Here is a 21445-nt window from a genome sequence, read left to right as displayed (position 1 = left end):
ATCTTTCTTTCTTTTTTTTAAAAAGAAGGATGTGTTAAATTGCTAAAAAGTGTTAATATTTATATTTTGAATAAATGCTGTTCTTTTTAGCATTTTGTTTATCAAAGAATTCTGATAAATAATTACAGGTTCCAAAAAAATATCAAGCAGCATAACTTTTTACATCGCTGATAATCAAAGTAATAAATCAACATATTCAAATGATTTCTGAAGGATCATGTGTCACTGAAGACTGGAGTAATGATGATAAAAAAATCAGCTTTGCATCACAGGAATAAATTTTCTTTAAAAAATATATTAAAATAGAAAACCATTATTTTAAACTGTAATAATATTTTTATTCTTCTGTCTTTTTGATCGAGTAAATGCATCCTTAATGAGAATAAGAGAACTCTTTAAAAACATTCAAAATCCTACTGATCCCACTTTTTGACACGTTTGAACAGCTGTGTATCTATCTTCTACCACTGAACAGACAATTTATTAACCTTTTTGGAAACATTTTACTATTGTGTTATAGAGACATCGCCGCAGAAGAGGAGTATATAGTGCCTTAATGGACCGAGTTGAAGAAAAGTTGACCAACTCCTGGAGGAAATGAATCTGTTTTAAAACAAAAGAAAACAAATATGTTATGGTATGCAGAAAAAGCTACGTTTTCGGTTTCAGGACTACTGAGAGCCACACATTATTGTAAAGCTATTAGGCTATATATTTTTCTTTTCTTATTATAATTTTTTAAAAATAAACTGTAAAAACAATAAATAAATAAACAGATATTAAACTAAAAAGACGCAGCATTTTTGTAGCTTTCTTATTTTGCATTCATTATAGGCGCATGATCTCCATTGACCAATCAGTTTAAAGGTAAACAAATGAGCTGCTGTGAGTGTGTGCGTGCAGGCGCGCGCTGGGCCAGTCAGTCAGCACACAGAGCGGCAGAGCGGGGGCGTCAATGAATGACGCTTTCAAGCGAAGTATGAAGTCTGAACGGTAAGTTAAAAGGGCGACTGTGGTATTAGTTTAGTTTTAAAACTTTTAACTAACCGTAAGCAATATAGACGTCTCTTTATGTTCGATAAAAGTAAGTTTTGTCAGCGCGTCATGTTTAATTCATATTGGCCCAGAGCGCTGCGGTTCAGCGCTTTAAACGTCCACAGATTTTTTTTTCTAGAGCTGCTGTCATATCGATTAAGCTTATATTTGGATAATATACAGATAAAGGTTGAGGAAATGGGATGTCTACATGAACTTCAATGGTTAATTCAGATAAGTTTCGATTCGACAGGTGGACGCGAGTGACTTCCAGAGAAATGCGCTCCCGGCGTCAGCAGAACTCGCTTATCGCGTGCACTTTTATTGTTAGACCACCCTATTTATCTTTTCCCAGGAAATATTGCATCATTGAGATATGCTTCATTACTGAGCGGTTTATTCCTGTGGGTTTGTAGTGTCAGACTCTCATTCTTCATGTGCGCTCTTTTAGAAATTTGTAGTTGGGGTGACTCATGCCAAACTACAGTATGAAATCTGAGCGATTTTGGAGTCGTAATAGAATATTGATGTATTTTATACATACTTATATTCTGAGACTTTGCGTTTGAATGTTTGGATACCATTCTAAATGTATTGTAAATATGTAGAAATTGTATTTATTACACTTATTACATAAAACTTTCTTTCAGATTAAGTGGGACAGATGTTTATAATTTATAAAAATAAAGGTTAAAAATACACAACCAGTCAAAAGTTTTTGAACAGTAAGATTTTTAATGTTTTTTTCAGAGAAAAAAAAGACTCTTCTGCTCACCAAGCCTATGTTTATGCGATCCAAAGTACAGCACAAACTGTAAAATTCTGAAATATTTTTACTATTTAAAATAACTGTTTTCTATTTGAATATATTTTAAAATGTAATTTATTCCTGAGATCAAAGCTACATTTTCAGCATCATTACTCCAGTCATCAGTGTCACATGATCCTTCAGAAATCATTTAATGATCTTGCTGTTTAAGAAACATTTGTTATTATTATTATCAATATTTAAAACAGCTGAGTGCATTTTTTTTTTCAGGATTCTTTGATGAATAGGTCCAAAGATCAGCTTGAAGCTCGGAGTCAGTATACTTTTTTTTGGAAAGAAATTATCGAAATTAATACTTTTATTTTAATACTTTTATTTAGCAAGGGTGCTTGAAATTGATCAAAAGTGATGATAAAGACATTTATAATGTCACAAAAGATTTCTATTTCAGATAAATGAACTTTTTGTTCAGAAACCTGAAAAACTTCAGCTGTTGTCAACATAATAATATTAATAGTAAATGTTTTTTGAGCATCGTGATGCAAAAATTTAGCTGTGAAATCACAGGAATAAATTATATTCCAAAATATATTCAAATAGAAAACAGTTTTTTTTAAATAGTAAAAATATTTCAGATTTTTACTTTGGATCAAATAAATGCTGGCTTTCTGAGCAGATTCAAAAATACTATTCAAAAACTTTTGACTGGTAGATCGAAATATTACAAAATGTCTTTATTTTGCAAGGAAAATGGTAAATGTTGCAATTCGGTTAGTACTGGAAAGCCTTGTCAAATGGGCTTAAGGTGGTCAGGCTGGTTTTTGGAACACTGTAGCTGGTTATTTAAGGGTGTAAACTAGTGGCTTACCAGCTTTAACCAGCTTTATCAAGATCTGGTTAGTCTGGTTGCACATTCTTCAATAGATCGGCTTGGACTACTTTAGTTGAACTTAAAAGCTGTAATCATTCTACGATATGGTCTGTGCCATGATAGCTCGAAACAGTATCAGATAAGTCCTTACAAGTAACCCACTTTTGCTGAAAGTGCCATTTTGTTTCACATGTAAAAATAAAGTAGTATGCTTTTAAGACCCTCACAAATAATTCATTGTGATTTCACAACCATGCAAATTCTGTTGCATCATTCAAAAGCCATTTAAAAACCACATTGTCTGTAAACTTCTAGGCAAGCAGTGGATGTGCATCTGGGATTTTGGACCTATGGAACGTCATCCTAAACTCATATTGTTCTCATACTCCTGAGGGAAATGGGGAACGGAATATCAGAGCAACCCAACTTTCTCGCCAGTCTTCCGTTCTGCAGTTCTCTTCACATCACTATTCTGGGTCTGGACTTTGCAGGCAAAACGACGGTCCTGTACCGTCTACAGTTCAATGAGTTTGTCAACACTGTCCCCACCAAAGGTTTCAATGCTGAGAAAGTCAGAGTGGCTGTTGGGGACTCAACAGTGACGTTTCACTTTTGGGACGTTGGCGGTCAGGAGAAACTGCGCCCTCTTTGGAAGTCCTACACACGCGGTACGGATGGCATCGTGTTTGTTGTGGACTCTCTGGACACGGATAGAATGGAAGAGGCGAAGACTGAGCTTTACAAAATCACACGCTCCTCTGAAAATCAAGGAGTACCTGTACTGATTATTGCTAACAAGCAGGACTTAAGACATGCTTTGTCACTCTCGCAGATAGAGACCAGGCTGGCACTTAATGAACTGGGACCCTCTACGCCGTGGCACCTGCAACCCACCTGTGCCATCATTGGTGACGGTCTCAAAGAGGGACTCGAAAGACTTTATGTCATGATCCTAAAACGAAGAGAAATGCTCAAACTACAAAAAAAGAAAAAATAGGCCGTAAATGTATTATGTAAAAGGACAATGCAAGTTTTTGTCATTTTTATGTGCCCAGAGTTGGTTAGAACCAACAAGCACTTTAGTTGTTTACTTTCTTATTGTTTACTATGCTGGTTGTTTACTTTCTGTCATAGACTTAGATATAAGACATAAACTTAATATAAAGATGCTTTTTTAAATCACACTGAAAAATGATGTGTGTTGGAGGTTCTATTTAGAATGTTTATTTGCAATAAAAGGGCTTTTTTGTTTATTCTAAAATTGTCATATGTAATACTTTAACATGTAACTTTTTGAACAGTAAGATTTTTAATGTTTTTTTAAGTTTCTTCTGCTCACCAAGCCTGCATTTATTTGATCTAAAGTACAGCAAAACAGTAAAATTTATAATTATTTTTACTATTTAAAATAACAGTTTTCTATTTGAATATATTTTAAAATGTACTTTCCTGTGATCAAAGCATCATTAGTCCAGTCTCTAGACTCTAGTCAGTGTCACATGATATCAGAAATCATTCTAATATGCTGATTTAATAAAGAAACATTTATTATTATTATCAATATTTAAAACAGATAAGTTAATTTTTTCAGGATTCTTTGATGAATAGAAAAATCCAAAATTTAGCTGTGAAATCACAGGAATAAATTATATTCCAAAATATATTCAAATAGAAAACAGTTTTTTTTTTAAATAGTAAAAATATTTCAGATTTTTACTTTGGATCAAATAAATGCTGTCTTTCTGAGCAGATTCAAAAATACTATTCAAAAACTTTTGACTGGTAGATCGAAATATTACAAAATGTCTTTATTTATTAAATGTATTATTTATTTCACACACAAAAAAGCTGTGTTAAAAATAACCCAGCACTGGGTGAAATATGGACAAACCCAGTGATAGGGTTGTTTTTAAATATTGGGTTTAAATGTTGAACCCAACCTTCCAGGTAATTTTATTTAACTCGGCTATTGCTTAAAATGGCTATATTTCTTGCTTAAAACGAACCCAAAATAGGTTGGAAACTCACATATATAATATGTTCAATAAATGAACAATTCTTAAGTTTAATAAATAATAATTACACATTTTTTAAATAGCTTAATAATAAATGTTCATCTTTTGATACCTCTAGTAATTATGTGTCACATTTTTAATTTACAACCTATTTTGAGGTTAATTTTAAGCCAGCCATATAGTAATTTTTAAACAATAGTTGAGTTAAATAAAACTACCCAGAAGCTTGGGTTAAACATTAAACCCAACCGCTGGCTCAAAACAACCCAGTCGCTAGGTATGTCCATATTTCACCCAGCATTTTTTTGTGTAGAAAACATATAATGTACAGCAGAAGTTATATGGATGGCTTTTATGATATCTTTATAGTGCTTTTGTGTTACGTTTGGAGGATTAATGATTCAGCCCCTATTTAATGTGATTGTTTGATCCTTCATGTTTCATATATTCGTGTTTCACAAAAGTCAGTTAAACAGGTTGGTGAGTAAATAAGATGTATTTTTGGGTGAACTATCCCTTTAACATATCCCTTTGAAAAAACAATACATGGAGCCTTGTACCACCACATTCTTCTGTGGTTCAGTAATACTAAGGTGAGAATAAAAGGCGAATCCTTCTGCATCGTACATTACAAGACCTTAGGCCCCTCTGTCGGTTGTTATCAGATTAGAAATGACCCTTCACCTATGATGCATCCACCTTTGCAAGCATCTAAATGAGCTCAACTGGAAGGGATTTGCAGGATTTATCTGCTGTGTATCACATGCTCCTCTAAATTCCAGTCCTGCCTCATAAATCCGGAGCGACTGGGACTCTTCCCTCCCCGTTCCATTGATGTCAGTAACGCTGAGCTGGGATGGTGACAGACTGGAGAAAATCTGCTGCTCAGTTTCCTTTCCCACACTTTCGCTAGACTGATACTGAACTACAGGTCAGTATTACACCTATAGGTTTGGGAAACCTATTGGCTGTTTTGAAGTCCAATACAGTGCTCCAGGGCTTTCTGAAGCTAATTGATGCCTTTGTGTAAGAAAAAAATATATCCACATTTAAAACTTTACACCCTGTATTATTTGTTGGAATGCCTTTAGCAGAAGCTAGAGATTATGGTTTATAAAGTTTTAAATTTGGATATTTTTCTCACACAAACACATCGATTCGCTTCAGAAGGCCTTTTATTAACCCCCAGAGCTGTGTGGAGTACTTTTTTATGATGGATAAATGCACTTTATTGGACTTCAAAATCTTAACAGCCATTCACTGCCATTGAAAACATAAATTTAGTTTTAATGTAACTCAGATTGTATTTGTCTGAAAGAAGAAAGTCATATACACTTAGGATGGCTTGAGGATGAGTAAATCATCAATTTTCATTTTTGGATGAACTATCCCTTTTAAATAAAATACCAAACCAAATAGCATCTGCACATAAATGTTTGCAGACATTTTCTCAAGCTAACTCACTTTTTCAACGTCAGTTTTACTCATTTGTAGTTAATATGTTTCACTAATGTTTGATAGCCAAAAAGTTTCCAAATACTAATTCTAAACAGTATATCTATTGTTTTGTAATTTAAAACCAACACACTTTTTGATAAATTTGCTTGAAAAATTTATTTGTTCTTTCCTTGATGCCACTTGCTTTATTTTGTATCTAATGCAAACACTTGAATCCTTTTTTTAATGTATTTTATATAGCCCTCCATTATGAAAGCCAATTTCAGCCACAAAATAAAAAATATATAAGGTAACTGTATCTTTATAGCTCACAATCCTGACTGTTCCCCCTTATTTTTGTTTTGTTTTTTAAGAATTTTGAGGTTTAATTTCGCAATATTTTTAAAAATTAAAAATCTCGCAACAAAATAAAAATAAAAGGTAATTGTAACTTTTAATGTCACAATTCTGATTTTTTTTTCTAGTGATTGCATGTTTATATTTCACAAGTCAGACTTTTCTTCTGCATTTCTCTCCTTTTTAATCTTTTTTTTTTTCATTTCATTTATGAAAAAATCTGAATTGTGAGATAAAAAGGAGAAGTTATAATTACTTTTTCATTTTATTTTTTTATCCCATTGTGGAAACAAGCTTCTATACTAGGTTTACAGTGAAGAACAGTTTTTTGAACATCATTTTTACCCTGGTGTAGTTAAATTTGACTATGCATATGTTTCACTAATGTTTGATAGCCAAAAAGTTTCCAAATACTAATGAACAGTATAGCTATTGTTTTGTAATTTAAAACCAACAAACTTTTAATAATTTGCTTGAAAAATGTATTTGTTCTTTCCTAAATGCCACTTGCTTTATTTTGTATCTAATGCAATGACTTTAATCCTTTTTTTAATGTACTTTATATAGCCCTCCATTATGAAAGCCAATTTCAGCCACAAAATAAAAAAAAATATATAAATAAAAAATAAATAAGGTAATTGTAACTTTATATCTCGTAATCCTGACTGTCCCCCCTTATTTTTGTTTTTCATTTCGCAGTTTTTAAAAAATTCTGAGTTCATCTCGCAACATAATTTTAACGTTTAATGTCGCAATTCTAGTGAGTGCATGTTTATATTTCAAATCAGATTTTTCTTCTGCATTTCTATCTTTTTGAATTGTGAGATGAAAAAGGTAATATTGTGAGTAGTTATAATTACCTTTTTAATTTATTTTCTATCCCATTGTGGAGTAAAAGCTTCCATAATAGGTTCACAGTGCAGACTTGTGCAAAACCTATTTTTCTGCAACCTTTTGTTTATAGAGAAAAAAGAGATCAGGTGAATCCCCTCTTTTCTTTTCTCTGATTGCAAAAGAATACAATGTAACAGAAAGCGGGAGTCTTTTTTGTTTTGACACATAGCTGTTTTTTGTCGCTTTTAGCCAATTTTTAGTACTCTTCCTGGTTAAAATCAGTTTCAGACATTGTTTCTATGAGTAAAATGAGCTTGTGTTCAGCTGTCTCAGAAACCCTGCAGTGCAGTCTATGAGATTGTGTGGGAAAGAGAGAGGTGTATCGACCTGGCTCTCCATGCAGGCTCCCCCCAGTCCCCCTCTCAGTCTGTATCTGATGACAGTGTGTTGGCAGACTGCTTTTGTTCAGCTCTGCTCTCATCTCATTCCAGCTTGAAGGATGAGGTCAAGCTAGATGGGGGTCTAGAAGCTGTTTTTCTCCATCCTTTTGTCTGAAAAATTATTTCTCACTGGGTTCAAACGGGTGCTCCATTCATATTAGACCTCAAGTGTTCATTCTGACAAACGTTATTAGATTAGGAGACTTTATGGGCTTAATAAGTAATGTTTTGGTCTTTTAGAACTAAGTAAATGTTGTGTTCTGTAACCACAAAATTCTGGTTTACATCAGTGTGCTGCCACAGATAATGTGATCGCCCGCAAAGATCTTAATCGTGTTTAGCGTGGTAAATACTGATTGCATATAATCCCTATGGCTTTAGTTGTCATAAGGACTGTATTCATCCTGATGCTTGTTGGTCCAGCTACGTCTGATCCAGCCTTAGTGATAGATTACTGCATTGACAAACTAGCTGGTGCTTGTCTCAAAGAATCATTGGTGACTAAGTTCCCACGGTCATGGAAAAGTCCTAAAAATGGTGATTTCTGGTCCTGTAAAAATCTCGAAAATTGGTAAGAGAGAGAGAGGACAGTTGAAGTTAAAAGTTTACATACACAATGCAGAATCTGCAAAATGTTAATTATTTTACTAAAATAAGGGATCAAACAAAATGCATGTTATTTTTTATTTAGTACTGACCTGATTAGGATATTTCACATAAAAGACGTTAACGTAGTCCACAAGAGAAATTAATAGTTAAATTTATAAAAAATAAGCCTGTTTAAAAGTGTACATACACTTGATTCTTAATACTGTGTTGTTACCTGAATGATCCCCAAAATGTTTGTTTTTTCCTTCAGGTCCCACAAATTTTTTTTTGTGTACTTGAACCCTTTCCAACAATGACTGTATGATTTTGAGATCCATCTTTTTACTTTAAGGACGAGTAAGGGACTCATATGCAACTATTACAGAAGGGTTAAATGCTCACTGATGCTTCAGAAGGAAAAATTATGCATAAAGAGCCGGGGGGTGAAAACTTTTTGAATTTGAAGATCAGGGTAAATTTAACTTATTTTGTCCTCTGGGAAACATGTAAGTGTATTCTGTAGCTTCTGAAGGGTGGTGCTAAGTAAAAAAATATGATATTTAAGGGAAAATAAGAAAATTCATTCTGTTTCATTCATTCGGCTCTTAATGCATTGTTTTTCCTTCTGAACCATTAGTGTGCGTTTGAACCTTCTGTAATAGTTGCATATAAGTCCCTCAGTTGTCCTCAGTGTGAAAAGATGGATCTCAAAATCATACAGTCATAGTTGGAAAGGGTACCCTGGAAATCCAGAGGTCTCGCGAGAGCACAATTTGAATTGTGTCTGCAAGACACTCTGGCATCGAGCAATGATGCATGTTACTGCAATACGTAAACAGTTCTGGGAACCAATCAAATCGGTGTATCCGATGTAGGCGGGCCAGAGGCGAGCTAAGCTGATGACGACAGCGCTGCGACGTCCGGAATCATTCAGTAAACATTGAAAGAGATCTACAGAAGAACACCAGTGGCTTTGGCTGCTACAATGAACGAGTTATGGTGCGTTCACACCGGGACGCGAATGAAGCGGCAAGCGCAAGTGATTTACATTTTAAGTCAATGCAAAGACGCGAATAGCCATCCTGCGGCGCGAAACGTGCGAATGAAGCGGCATGAATTGAGCGTTTCAAGCGTTTGCCGCGCCATTCGCGCGAGTTAAAAAATCTGAACTTTGGCGAAAATTTGCGCCGCGTTAACCAATCAGGAGCTTGCTCTAGTAGTGACGGAGGCAGAAATCCGAAACAACAATGGAGGACAAAATCACCGTTGCTGTCTGTGGTTGTTCGGAGCTGTACGATACATCTTTGTACTTTTATAGAAACAGGAGTAAAAAGGATCTTGCTTGGAAGAAAGTGAGTGAAGAGGTCAGACAATCTGGTAAGTTTAAAAAAAATGCTCTTTACTCAATCTGACCTACATATATATGCATATTGAGACTACAAGCAAGCTAAAGCTGGCAAATTGAGCTCATTCACCTATTTTACAACTGCTTTCCCGCTGACGAGTGGCAGACGCCCCATGACGCCATTTCGCGTCTGTTGTGAAGTAAATAGGCTCGTTTGAGATGAGCAAAATCTGCGCAGAATCGATCACCGGTGATCAACGCAAGATGCATGCCGGTTAGAAAAGTGTCTGAGTTACGTCCGACTTGCTCTGACATCGTGCTGACGTGTGCCATAAAACTCTCGCGATGGCGAGGCGGATTGAGCAGTCGGGCGCTGCAGCTCTCCACCGACTGCGCTGACCAAAAGCACGAATGCTCATTGGTTCAAACAACTTTGATGTTGCGTTCTTTTCTAAAATGTTTTATTTTTTAATCTAATATCATGTGGTTATGTGTTTAAATTCTGCATTAATATTCCCAAACACTATGACAGTGTGATCTCTGTGTGTGATTTGTGATTGTTGTCATATTACTATAAAAATATAAAATACATGTTTGTATTAAAGTAAAAATGGATAATAAATACACCTTTCGTATGGAATTAAAAAGCAAGCACTTTGAGTGTTTTGTTCATCATATTTATTTTCATATAAAAGCAATAGAACTTAAATTATGTCATGTTTATCAGCAACACAGCACGTGATTGTGAATAACGCGATATCCGCCTTTGATCTCGTTGGTATCTGTTCCGCTTCCAGAGCTCAGAACTGTCCGTCTTGACTGCGCTTATTTCACTCCTCCCCTCACTGCAGCCGCCTACTCTCGCCTTTATTTCAGGCGAGGCTAGGCGCATCTCAAACGAGCCTAATGTCACGCGCGAATGAAGCGAGCAGGGGCGGATTTAGCCATTTTGGGGCCCAAGGCAAACACAGACATGGGGCCCTCTACATATTTTGTTCCTCCTTGTAAAACTGTAAAATCGTATTCTCATAATATATTACCTGTGCAATAATATTTATTATCTATTCACAAGGAAGAGTTGCCATTTGTTCTATTTACCTTGGTTTCCAAGCAGAATCTCCTAACTAGATCTGTTTGCTGCTGCCTAAATTGGAAAAGTTGTTTATAGTCTTCTATCTTGTTTTACTAAAGCGAGAAGAAACACACGCCATAAATCATGTAAATGATCAATATGGACACATAAATGTAAAATGCTGTATAACAGTCTTTGTCATTACTATTGTCACAAGGAGGGTCAGAGACGTGCGGATCCATTTGCAGCATTTATTGAGAATAGTCAACAAGCAGGAAATAATCACCGGAAAACAGGAACAACATGGGAAATCCAGGAAACAGTTCGAAACACAGGCAATGGTCGCAATGGCCGGTAGCAGGAATCGTCAACGGGGTACACAGTCCAGAGTCATACACAGAGAAACCAACACAAGGGAAAACGCTCGGAATTACGACCATAGGGAACGATAAGACTTCGCAAGGAAGTGTGTGTGTCTGTGGCTTAAATGCATGTGGGTAAATGTGAATCAGGTGTGTGCAGCAATCAGTTCAGTGGGAAACAAGGAGCAGCTGTGTGCAGTGATTGGTGCAGTGGCTTATGGGGATTGCAGTCCAGAATGTGTGTGCAAGAGTTCATGATGAGAAGACAGACCAGATACATGACAGAGCCCCTCCCCAAGGAGCGGCTTCCAGACGCTCTAACCACATAATACAACCTGGAGGGTGGTGGAGCGGAGGCGGAACAGGGGGAGGGATGGAGGGCCAGGTCCATGTAGGGGTACTGGAACCCCGAACTGAGGCTGAGCCGACGGAGGGAGAAGCCATGATGGAGGAAGGGTTGGCTCCTGCATGGGGCCGACCGACGGAGGTGGAGCCGGTGGAGCCCGAGGCGGAACCGGAGAGTCGATGGTCCTGGGCGACACAGAGGATCCGGAGGGCCAAGGTGGAACCCAAGGCTCTGGCGACCCCGGCGGAGATGGAGGTCCGGAGGTACGCAGCGGAGCCGGAGTGACAGAGGATCGAGGCTGTGCCCACGGGGGGGAGGAGGTCCACAGAGCCGGCAGGACGGAGTGACGAGGCGCAGCCGGAGGAGTAGAGTCCAGAGGCGAAGGTGGGGCGACGACTGACCGGGGCGGAGCCGGAGAGACGATGGAGCCCAGAGGAGCTGGTGGGCCGACGGCCGACAACGGAGACGAGGGAGCACAGAGCCGGGGTGGAGCCGCAGGGTCGGAGGGCCGAGGTGGAGTCCAGGACTCTGAGACTGGAGGTGATGGTGAGGGATCCTTCAGTCTGGACACCGATGGAGACTGGCAGTCCCACGGCAAGTCCTCTGCACCGAAGGTGGGATGTGGGTGAGCAGAGGGACTGTCAGGAGACAGAGGTGGCGGGACTGGAGCAGCAGGGAGGGTGGGTGGGAACAGTCCATGCATGAGCTCCGTGACCAGAACCGGGCAGACAGGAATCTCAGGACGACTGGATGGAACCAGCGGAGTCTCTGGAAGGCTGGGCGGAACCAGCGGAGCCTCTGGAAGGCTGGGCGGAACCAGCGGAGGCTCTGGAAGGCTGGGCTGAACCAGCGGAGGCTCTGGAAGGCTGGGCTGAACCAGCGGAGGCTCTGGAAGGCTGGGCTGAACCAGCGGAGGCTCTGGAAGGCTGGGCTGAACCAGCGGAGGCTCTGGAAGGCCGGGCTGAACCAGCGGAGGCTCTGGAAGGCCGGGCTGAACCAGCGGAGTCTCTGGAAGGCCGGGCGGAACCAGCGGAGTCTCTGGAAGGCCGGGCTGAACCAGCGAAGGCTCTGGAAGGCCGGGCGGGACCAGCGGAGGCTCTGGAAGGCCGGGCGGGACCAGCGGAGACTCTGGAAGGCCGGGCGGGACCAGCGGACACTCTGGAAGGCTGGTTGGGAGACCAGCTGCTCGAGCCGACAGCAGCGGTGGGTCCTCCACGCTAGACATTAACCTTTGCCAAGCCGTGGTAAAATGTGGGTGCTGTGGTTCTGGGCTAGCGGCCATCTTGTGTGGTGGCTCTGAGCTGGAGTTTACTGCGGGGACATTGTTGTCGTCTTCTTCTTGAATTCCCACAGTAAAGGGAGAGCCACTCATTTGCAGAGCAATGTCCACGTAAGTTTGTAGAGTCCAGCCAGGTTCAAACGTGGGCATCTGTGAAGCCAAAGGCTGTAAGAGTCCTCCACGGAAAAAAATTATCAGGCACTGCTCATCCATAGTAGACTGATTTGCCAATTCGATGAAGTCCATCGCATACTCCTCAATAGTCCGCTCACCCTGCTTGAGACGCATGATCTGTACAGTGGGGTTCGTGCTGGATCCGGATGACACCATACTCGCTGCTGGATCCTTGTAGCGGCGAAGTCTTCTGTCACAAGGAGGGTCAGAGATGTGCGGATCCATTTGCAGCATTTATTGAGAATAGTCAACAAGCAGGAAATAATCACCGGAAAACAGGAACAACATGGGAAATCCAGGAAACAGTTCGAAACACAGGCAATGGTCGCAATGGCCGGTAGCAGGAATCGTCAACGGGGTACACAGTCCAGAGTCATACACAGAGAAACCAACACAAGGGAAAACGCTCGGAATTACGACCATAGGGAACGATAAGACTTCGCAAGGAAGTGTGTGTGTCTGTGGCTTAAATGCATGTGGGTAAATGTGAATCAGGTGTGTGCAGCAATCAGTTCAGTGGGAAACAAGGAGCAGCTGTGTGCAGTGATTGGTGCAGTGGCTTATGGGGATTGCAGTCCAGAATGTGTGTGCAAGAGTTCATGATGAGAAGACAGACCAGATACATGACAACTATAATGGCCAAAAGTAAACACGGAAGTGCTGTTACCTGCACAGGGCTTGAAATTTACTTTTTTACTTGGTAGCACTGGTGCCACCACGTTCAAAAAGTTAGGAGCACCAAAAAAAAAATTTAGGAGCACCCAATTTGTTTTTAGTAATGCACAATGCACCGATCTTGATTATTCATGGCTGATTCTGATTGTCGATCTTTTACAAGCAAATGGGCTAATTCTGAAAGCCTTTTTTAATATATTTATGTTACGCCTTAAGCAAGGAAGAATGAATGTAAACATGAGCCTACATGAACAAGCTGGTTAATTTATCTATTAGAGCCATTTAAATTAGAGGCAGCCACTGTATTTTTAAACAGTAGAAATGACAAAAAATAAACGACACAGTTCGTTCTTAGTGGTGTTGACAAATGCAGCCATAATAGTAGCCTAGGCTACTCTGTTAATATTCAAATTGCAAATAGAGACCGAATTTTTCAAACATGATACAGAGCTATAGACATCATTATCTTATTATCTGCTCACATACTAATAACAGCCTAGATATTTTATGTAGCCTAATTTGCGCGCATTGGGAAGTCTCTCTCTAAACTTGAGGTATTAAAATTGCTTTTGAATGTGCGTGCGCGTTTTATTTTTGGTTTTAACAATCGTGCAAAACTCTCGACGGTGCTGAGCATGTTATAATACAAGAGATTTCTTTAACAAAGCCATTAGAAAGTAGGAGGACACAAACGGGAATTTTAAAAGTGCGTCTTCAATGGAAATTACGCCCCTGCGTGAGTGGAGTGGAACTCTGCCGCTGAGTAACGCTAGTGAAACGCTAGTGTCCATCCACATATTAGTTGATAGTAGGCTTGCCACAATAGACGGTGTTGACGGTGTTACCGGTTTTAAGACGCAACACCGGTGACATCACTTTTCCACCGTGACACCGTCCCCACATTTTTTTTTTTAAAGTATGCCTATTTCTGCTTTTAAATAGCTTATAAATGCGTGCGTATTATGCTTTCACTTTCAGTTTTGCCGGTATTGGCAATTCGGCGTCAATTGTTTGAATGCACGACAACGAAACTACAAAAAAAACTTTGAACCCAAAATATTGCCAAACAGGCGCTTTTGCATTGCGTTTTGACACTAAATCGTCCGCCATTCTCTTTCTGTAAATTCGACTCCTCTCGTTCTCCTCACGTGATAAATGAAATATGACGCATTGTAGCATAGTTTTTAATTATAGTGCATGCTCTCGTCTTCGTTCCTAGGAAAGCCCCACCCCCACGGTGATACCGGTATTACCGGTGTTGTCACATGTCAATTAACCGGTGGGGAAATTTCCTCATCGTCACAACCCTAATTGTAGCATAGTTTTTAATTATAGTGCATGCTCTCGTCTTCGTCCCTAGGAAAGCCCCACCCCCACGGTGATACCGGTATTACCGGTGTTGTCACATGTCAATTAACCGGTGGGGAAATTTCCTCATCGTCACAACCCTAATTGTAGCATAGTTTTTAATTATAGTGCATGCTCTCGTCTTCGTCCCTAGGAAAGCCCCACCCCCACGGTGATACCGGTATTACCGGTGTTGTCACATGTCAATTAACCGGTGGGGAAATTTCCTCATCGTCACAACCCTAATTGTAGCATAGTTTTTAATTATAGTGCATGCTCTCGTCTTCGTTCCTAGGAAAGCCCCACCCCCACGGTGATACCGGTATTACCGGTGTTGTCACATGTCAATTAACCGGTGGGGAAATTTCCTCATCGTCACAACCCTAATTGTAGCATAGTTTTTAATTATAGTGCATGCTCTCGTCTTCGTCCCTAGGAAAGCCCCACCCCCACGGTGATACCGGTATTACCGGTGTTGTCACATGTCAATTAACCGGTGGGGAAATTTCCTCATCGTCACAACCCTAATTGTAGCATAGTTTTTAATTATAGTGCATGCTCTCGTCTTCGTCCCTAGGAAAGCCCCACCCCCACGGTGATACCGGTATTACCGGTGTTGTCACATGTCAATTAACCGGTGGGGAAATTTCCTCATCGTCACAACCCTAATTGTAGCATAGTTTTTAATTATAGTGCATGCTCTCGTCTTCGTCCCTAGGAAAGCCCCACCCCCACGGTGATACCGGTATTACCGGTGTTGTCACATGTCAATTAACCGGTGGGGAAATTTCCTCATCGTCACAACCCTAATTGTAGCATAGTTTTTAATTATAGTGCATGCTCTCGTCTTCGTTCCTAGGAAAGCCCCACCCCCACGGTGATACCGGTATTACCGGTGTTGTCACATGTCAATTAACCGGTGGGGAAATTTCCTCATCGTCACAACCCTAATTGTAGCATAGTTTTTAATTATAGTGCATGCTCTCGTCTTCGTCCCTAGGAAAGCCCCACCCCCACGGTGATACCGGTATTACCGGTGTTGTCACATGTCAATTAACCGGTGGGGAAATTTCCTCATCGTCACAACCCTAATTGTAGCATAGTTTTTAATTATAGTGCATGCTCTCGTCTTCGTTCCTAGGAAAGCCCCACCCCCACGGTGATACCGGTATTACCGGTGTTGTCACATGTCAATTAACCGGTGGGGAAATTTCCTCATAGTCACAACCCTAGTTGATAGTTAATGAATAGTTTGATCGGACCTAATTGTTTTATGAGGTTGATTCGGCTGTCGTAATTAATAGTTATTAATCTTGTCACATTGTTTATGTTATAACATTGAAATCCACTCTTATATGTTCACCGTCGCTCTGGATACGTCACACCGTGTATTGTTGTGATTGGTCGTGGCGTTATCCAATTGCGTGCAGTGAGAGTTTCAAATGCACGCTTGGTGCCGCCCCTCGAGTTAGGTCCTTTTCATTGCTCGATGCCAGACCCTTAATCTTAATAGATTAGGATCTGGATTTTTCCAGGCTATGGAAAGGGTTCAAATACACAAAAATGCTAAAAAAAACAAAGAATTTGTGGGACCTGAAGGATTTTTCTGAAGAACAAACAAGGAACTCATGACAAATATCACTAAACCAAAAAAACAAAAAACAGATGTGGATCAGTGTTGTTTTCGTCAACGATGACGATGACGAAATCATTTCGTTGACGCATCTTTTTTTCATGACGATAACGAGATGATGACGAGATAAAAATGGCTCGTTGATGACTAAAACATGACGAGACGTGTGTGAGTTTTCGTTAACGAGACGAGAATAGACGAAAATGTTAGTGGGTGGTCCGTCAGACGTTTAAAATGCACAACATTTCTGCTTATTGTGCATGCCTAAAAAGTATCTGCCGCTATGGCAAGCCGTTTTAGCATTAAATACTCTTTGCCATACTAGTAGGCTATGGCAAGCCCTTTTAGCATTCTATCCTTGTTTGGTTACGCCCACCACCTGGTGTGCAGCGCACAACCTGCTCAACGTGTTACATTGTTGTCACTCAGACAGACAGACGATTAACCATGATGGCGGCAGTTTGCACATTATTTCAAATATATGTATTTTATGTCTAAAACCATTCCTTCATTATTGTAATTATTGGTGAAAATAGTCGATCCGGAAGCTCAAATTGAGTTGAACTATAGATCTGCTATTTTCACAACTTATAAGTGACACTACCCAACAGCAAAATACTTACTGACCTACATTAATTTGTTAAAAGACTACTTTTCCCCCTTTTTTTGACTAAAACTTTTATGACTTTTCGTCGACTAAAATTGGACTAAAACTACCACATATAGAAGTGACTAAAATTTGACTAAAACTAATAAGCATTTTAGTCCAAAAGACTAAGACTAAGACTAAATCTAAGATGGTTGTCAAAAACAACACTGATGTGGATCATTCAGGTAACAACACAGTATTAAGAATCAAGTGTATGTAAACTTTTGAATGGGTCCGTTATTATAAATTCAACAATTATTTTCTCTTTTGGACTATATCTTATTCAGGTCATTACTAAATAAAAAATAACATGCATTTTGTAGGATACCTCATTTGGCAGATTCTGTAAGGTGTGTGTAAACTTTTGACTTCAACTGTATATATATTCATACTGGCTTAAACATTCACAACATGAAAAGTCCACATTCTGAAATGTCTCAGTGAGTGTAGTGTTTCCAGTATTTACAGTATTTCCATATTTTCATTGAAGGAAGGAAGGAAATTTTTCTTTGCAGTTGTTGTTTATACAGTGCACACCTCTGCTGCATTTGTCTTTGTTTCTAGATTATAATAGATGGTTCTTGATTGTGGGTTACTTAATCTGTCATGCCACATAATCACATGACATTTAAAAGCATTTACATGATTAATTCAAGTAGTAGTGTGTAGAAAGTACTTGTGCACATCAAGGAAAGAATAGCTGAGCAAACAGAACCTCCTGTGAGTAAAAGAACAACTCGGTCTAGTCAGACTAGTTTTATTCTTTAGAGGAATGTGCTTTTTTTGTAGTGTGAATTCCTCCCTCTTTTCCTCCTCGCTGTTTATGTAGAATTGGTTTGGCTGATAAGTGACACAGTCTCTGAAAATAGAGTATATTTATAGACCTTTAGTTCAAAAGAACTCAAAAGTTCAGTTTGGATGTTATCAAGGAAATTACTTTAAAACCATTACCATGGTAAACAAATGTGCATATAGCCTTAACTCCACAATGTGGAAATTGTGGTGCAAAAGAACTATGAATAAACATTTTTGTTGGTTAATAAGGCTGCTCAGTAGACAGGTCTCAACAAATCTTGGTGATACCAAGTATTTTACAATATATTGCAATAGAAATGCACTTTTAGAATGAGTCAGCGTGCATGCAGAAACTTGTTGACACCTAGACAAACAGCTTTTCATACAACAAATTCATTTTTCACACAACATAGTGCCACAATAGTCTACATATATGAATATCAAAGGCTTTTGAATGCCTGTACAATCAGTTTATCTGAGATAACATTCAAGGGAATGTCTTGATGAGGTTACTCCCTGTGTTCACCAGTCTGTCCAGTCACATACACTCTTAAAAATAAAGGTTTCAAAAGGGTGTTTTTGCACTGATGCCATAGAAGAACCATTTTGGAATCCCCAGAGAACTTTTCAGTGAACAGTTTTTAAAAGAACCATTTTGAAGAAATGCTAAAAAGCCTTTTTTGGAACCTTTTCTGCATTCAAAAGCTTCCATGGATGTTCAAGGTTCTCCATTGAACCATTAACGCCAATAAAGTACCTTTATTTTTAATAGTGTTGGCCTACTTGGTTATTAGTTAAAGAGATAGTTAACGTAATTTCTTTATGAAACATGTTGATTTAAAATAATTAATAATAATAATAATAATAAAATATAAACATTTAAACGTTTGAGATTGATAAGACAGGCTATTTTAATATTTTTGAAAGACGTCTTTTATCAAGGCTGGATTTATTTGAGTAAAATACAGTAAAAACAGTAATACTGTGAAATATCACAATTTAGAATCTATTTTAATATATTTTAAAATGTAATTTATTCCTGTGATGGCAAAGCTGAATATTCAGCTTCCACCCTTCGGTGTCACGTGATCCTTCAGAAAGCATTCTTCATTGCTGTGTGTACACCAAAAGCAAATTTAAGTATTCACAAGTTCACACTTACATATAATTAGCTTGAGTATAGTAATGCATACATGTATTTGGCATGCTGTCCGGAGAAGGCTTCCGAGCTTGGGAATGGCCCGAACCCATAGTAACCCACCGTATGAGTGTAGTAAGAACTCGAAGTGAGGAGATGGGGCGGTGAAGGGATGCTGATAAACTGTTAAATGGATAGAGTTAAGTCAGCTGTATTTAAACCTATTGGTGTTGATTAACTTGGGTGCGCTCCTCTTTTCGATGAGTTATTATTGCAATAACCATGTCTTCATTAGCAACAGGAAAGGCAGGAACTCGGTCATACAAGCCAAAAGTGTAGCATATTTGTTCTCTATACTATTCTCAAAGGGTATGCCATGTTTACCTTCTAGACCACTCAGTTGAAGAACAACAATGTTTTCTCTCTCACTTTCTAAAGCGCAGCTGTTTGCAGGTCTTTTCCAGCCCTGAGGAACAGACTGCTGTTTTCACCTCTAGAGCTGTGAGCTACTTGAGCTCGCTTGCCTGTGCAAACAAAATCCAAGAGTCCTTTGGGGGACTTGGTGACGATTGCACTGTTGTGATTTTCTGTGTGCTGTGGCAAAACCTTTTTTTCCACAGAGTGCAGGTGCTTCCTTCTGAGGAAATCAGAGGTGTCCCGAACAACACTATGTTATCAGCAACTCTCTCAGTGAAGAGTAAACAGCGATCACATGGATAACTGGAATCTTGCTCCGTCGGATACACACTTCCCCTAAATGCTGTTCTAAGGTCAGTCCAACTGGATTCAGAGCTTCAAAATCATATCAGAATGTTAATATGCAACAGCACTTTGAGGCAAGTTAACTAAAATGGTTTTGTTACAGGGAGGAAATCCTGTCCATTGCAATTTGGTCACATGGCCTGTTTAAATAAAGGCTCTGTTTGTAAATGATCTGTCATGTAAATAATCTTCATGACTACATGACTTCCAGTTTGCATTCTCATCTCATCTGTCATCTGATAACACTAAAGGAAGTTGAATTTTTGGCTTCATTGCATCTCATGAGAATTGGTTTGTTTATTAAAGGCCCTATATAATCTGACTAAGAGAAGATTAGATTAGTTTTGTAGTAATTCTCTTCCGTTAATGCAGAAATGTGACACTTTTTTAATTTACACTAACAATGAAAAATATTTCTAAAGCATTTATTAATCTCCATCTTCATTTCAAACATTTACTAATCAAACTATTTACTAATCTACTAAAATCAAAAGTTGTGTCAGTTAATATTATTTAACTGACCTGAGCTAACATGGAAAGTTAACTAACATTAAAGTTAACTAACATTGGTAATTAATGCGTTAACTAATTGACTTTATTGTAAATTTTACCCAGTTTTCTTGTTCTTTTTAAAATATTACAATTGGCATGTTGTCCTGCATGTCTGTTGCTTTGGATAAAATCATTTGCTAAATTAATTATTGAATGAATATAAATATAAATTTTAAAAAGTAATTTGATTACCCATCTTAAATTGTTAGGTGTCAGGATTATGTTCTGTTTTGTTTTAGTTTTCATTGTGTTCAGTTTTCCTTTGACCTAGTTTGACCTGTGGCAAAGTTTGACCTGCCACCAAAGTAGCCCTAGCCTCCTGTACTGCCAGCACCTACTTGGCTCCCTGTACTACTGGCACCACCCTGGCTCCCAGCACTGCCGGCACCTCCCTGGCTCCTTTATTTGCCCTTTGTACTTTAGGCTTCAATCACCTTTCAATCTTAACCACCAGTCAGTCAAAAGTCAGCTTCAGAGTTTGATATGGGAAAGGTCTTCACTCTTCCAAGATTTTCCCCAGTCCTAACTTCTTATCCAGCCCCTGTGCCCGATACAGTGGCAACTCCTGCACTCTTGAGAGAGTGAAGTTTTCGAGTCTGCTCCAGAGAGCGCAAATCTCAGAATCCGCTCTAGAGAGTGCAAATCACCAAATCTGCTCCAGAGAGCGCAATCCCTGAGTCCACTCCATAGAGCGCAAATCCCTGAGTCCTCTCTAGACAGTGCAAATCCCTGAAGTCCACTTCAAAATGTGCAATTCCTAAGTCCTCTCCAAAGAACGCAAATCCCAGAGCCCACTCTAGAGAGTGCAAGTCCAAGTCCTCTTCAGCGAGCTCAATCCCCAAGTCCACACTAGAAATTGCAAATCCCAGAGTTCGCTCCAGAGAACACAAATCCCTGAGTCCACTTTAGAAAGTGCAAATTCCCTAGTCCACTCCAGAGAGCACAAATCCCAGTGTCCTCTCCAGAGCGC

The 21445-nt window shown here is 39.1% G+C and overlaps 2 protein-coding genes across 2 annotated transcripts in view; one reads left to right on the top strand and one right to left on the bottom strand.

The window, feature by feature from the left end:
• Window positions 1-2718, bottom strand: part of vwde (von Willebrand factor D and EGF domains) — a 20633-nt gene extending 17915 nt beyond the window's left edge. The window contains exon 1 of the mRNA XM_073818371.1: window positions 2673-2718. Coding sequence (XP_073674472.1) covers window positions 2673-2718 — 46 coding nt within the window. The remainder of the gene's footprint in view (window positions 1-2672) is intronic.
• Window positions 889-3928, top strand: arl4aa (ADP-ribosylation factor-like 4aa). Its single transcript, XM_073818006.1, has 2 exons — window positions 889-993; window positions 2991-3928. Exon 2 carries the CDS (start codon window positions 3073-3075, stop codon window positions 3670-3672), a length of 600 nt encoding a protein of 199 aa, XP_073674107.1. The 5' UTR covers window positions 889-993; window positions 2991-3072; the 3' UTR covers window positions 3673-3928.
• Window positions 3929-21445: the final 17517 nt, after the last annotated feature.

Source organism: Garra rufa, chromosome 14 (assembly GCF_049309525.1).
Source record: "Garra rufa chromosome 14, GarRuf1.0, whole genome shotgun sequence".
NCBI lineage: Eukaryota > Metazoa > Chordata > Actinopteri > Cypriniformes > Cyprinidae > Garra > Garra rufa.
Note: the sequence above shows the minus strand (reverse complement) of the source record. Positions and strands in the feature narration are given on the sequence as shown.